The sequence below is a fragment of the Hippocampus comes genome, unplaced genomic scaffold, assembly GCF_001891065.2.
Source record: "Hippocampus comes isolate QL1 unplaced genomic scaffold, H_comes_QL1_v1.1 scaffold321, whole genome shotgun sequence".
Classification (NCBI taxonomy): Eukaryota; Metazoa; Chordata; class Actinopteri; order Syngnathiformes; family Syngnathidae; genus Hippocampus; species Hippocampus comes.
Window position 1 is genome coordinate 547,310 of NW_017804845.1, and position 2,852 is coordinate 550,161.

Genomic DNA, 2,852 nt, shown 5'->3' on the forward strand with positions numbered 1-2,852 from the left:
TTTTTTTTTAATAGTACACTGCCAAGCATCAAATATGATAAAGTGAAGAATGGAATCATGTCCTTTTTGGTACAGTATTGAGACACAGGCGTCCAAAAAATTGTATTTTGATGCATCACATTGATAGCGATATTGTTATGTACAGCATCGAACGAGGGTGACATCGATTTCGTGATGCGTGGCTTCGTCCAATAGCACGAACATGATGTATCAATACAAAAGCGTCAAGTATCATTTTCGATAGGCATTGCTGAATGAGACAGTCTTGATATATAAGCGACAAAGATTGGTCTGGATGTTTTGTATCATGTTTTTTTTTTTTATACCGATCGTTGTTGTATTTTATCAGTACACAAGGAATGAAATATGATGTATCGTATTACAATGTACAATATTATTAGACAATACAGTCTGAGTCTGCAATATTGATATATCGATATGGAGGCGGTTTACCTCTTCTTTATGAGGTCCAGAGCTGAGCCAATGAGGCCGTCCTTCATTTTGTAGATCTTGGCCCCGTAGCTGGTCAGGTCCGTTCCCTCCAGGAGCAGCGCAGGGCAGCAACTGGAGGGCCGCCCTTTGTGGTTCTTCCCGGGTGGGAACAGAACCGACCCGACTGGTTCCAGACTGGACCTCCTACGCCGCCCATTATCACTGGATTCTCCCTGACTTGAAGCTTGCAGTGGGGTCCTTGGAGAGGGGCCTGTGCGGATCGGCGAACCCGTTCCGGTCTTAGAGGCGGGAAGACCCGAGTCCTCAGAACCTGCTGCGGACTCCTGGTTCCGCTCCTTCATCCTCATCCTCTTGAACTCCTCGAAGGTGGGGATATACAGGTGGCCCGTGGAAACGCTTTGCCGGTGTCCGTTGTCCCCGCCCAAAATGGGAACCGCCCTTTGGAACACCGGTAGCGATTTTGGACTACTCGGTGCCCCGTGGAGAGCCAGGTTGGGGCTGCTGTTCTGCCGGCGCAGTTCAAGTCTCCTCAGGACTTCCTGTTTAATCTCCTGGGGACAGGTCAGACGCATGCCGCCCACCGGCCGACACCCCGAGTTCACTTCGATGGGGAAGGAGTCCGGGGGTCGCAGGGGTTGGGTCTTCGGAGGCTCCGTTGCTGACCGTGCACTTTGGAGGCGAAGCTTTTCCCGCAGACCTTTCCTGGCGTCCCATTCCTCCATCCCACTGGGGAAAAGCAATTGTGGGAAACTGGGCACATCCTTCCTACGGGGACTATGTTGGGGGTAGTATTCCAGGCTCTCCAGGTTGGACCCATCTGGGGGCCCGTCGTACCAGTGGCCGGTGGCCGTGTAGCCCACAATAAATTCACTGGATGAGCACAGACCTGAATCCAGAACTGGGTTCCAGTTCAAGTTTTCCATGCTCCGGTACAGCCTGCCCGCCGTCGGAACATCGAGAGAACGTCCCGGCACAGTGTCTGGGGGCCCCTTTTGACCAGGGCAATGTCTCAAATTGGACAGCAAGGTGCTGCTGTTACACCGGGACGCAAGCGGGAACCACTGAGGTCCACGATAGATGGTAGCGCCTCGGTACCGGGGGAAGCTGGGAAGGGGGGCGCTGGACAGGAGGTGGGAGACGCAGGGTTCCATCGCCAAGGGGTTACTCGAGGGAGGTCTCACGTCTGGCATGGCTTTCCCCAGGGTCCATCACAGTTACAGTCATCGGGCCTGCAAAGTAAAGGGATCAGTTTGTTAACTAACAGCCAGCGTGTCATTTCTTCTTCGAATGGTGCGTGAAATTACCCCATTTTGTTTTGTTTTTTTTCATCTGGCCTCCAGGCTTCTGCTGCGGCCCCCCTCCTCCTCTGGCAGCTCTGAGGCTCGCATCCCACAACGTACCTCACATCTTCTGGATGCCTTGGGAGAAAACACACGGCATGTTGACATAAGTAACGCTTCTCAATATCCCCTTTCACACTGTCTGTTACAGCCATAAAATGTCAGCCTTTTTCTGCGTTCTGTGTGAAAATCACCAACATGGAATAAAGCGGCCCAGAAATTTTCCGGTTTCCAAGAGAGTACCTGAAGCGGGATGGGGGTCGCTTTTCAAGGAAATAGCGTAAAACCCGGACAGTGGAGTGAGGTTGAACACCTGACACTTCTACCACCTTATATGCAGGGCATGCAGTGTCTCTGTGTGAAACAGACCAACAACTAATTAGGAGCAAGTTGATTTGAATTTTCCCACAGGCGGCATGCAGACAAGAAAAGACTAAAAACAATGTGAATTCCTCACATAACCCTGCAGTACACACATGAATGTAAAGTAGAGCAGCCCCCCCCCAACACCCCACCCCCTCCACAAACCCCCTCCATCCCTCATGGGATACCAGGATGTAGAACAGCGTGTCTGTCAAGTGACAGTCATTTTTTGACGTGACTCCCATGCAGCTGCTGCCGAGTCCCTGCAGTACTGAATGATTGACACCACTTAAAAAATATAGATATATTTATATAAACATTCTCCTCAGCTGTAATAGCAGACGATGGGGCATGTTGAAAGTGAACAATGTTAGCGGTATACACAATGGCATCCAAGTATTCAGATCTTGTCAGTTATTTTGTTTTTTTCCCTGATGGCAAAAAAATGTTTATTTGAGGGAGGTGTGCATGGATCACTTTGATCCATACCAGGTCATACCTCAAATTAAAGCCCCCGATGAGTGCTTTCTTAACCCTCCAGACATGTCCTCTGACGATTTATACCTCGAACAATATATCATCGTGCTTTTACACCAGCCTTGCAGGATGTTGTTTCCAATATTTTGGCTCAGTTAAGTGGACTCGGGGTCATCGATGCGTGGCGCTGATGACACAGCGAGACCAGCCATTACTACA

General features: G+C 50.1%; 1 protein-coding gene across 2 annotated transcripts in view; it reads right to left on the reverse strand.

Annotated features, from left to right (window-relative positions):
* The window catches only part of arhgef49 (Rho guanine nucleotide exchange factor 49), a 16,257-nt gene that overhangs the window by 8,111 nt on the left and 5,294 nt on the right, over positions 1-2,852 (reverse strand). For both annotated transcript variants that reach the window (XM_019875472.1, XM_019875481.1), the window contains exon 2: positions 454-1,871. In XM_019875472.1, coding sequence (XP_019731031.1) covers positions 454-1,643 — 1,190 coding nt within the window. In that variant the 5' untranslated portion in view covers positions 1,644-1,871. The remainder of the gene's footprint in view (positions 1-453; positions 1,872-2,852) is intronic.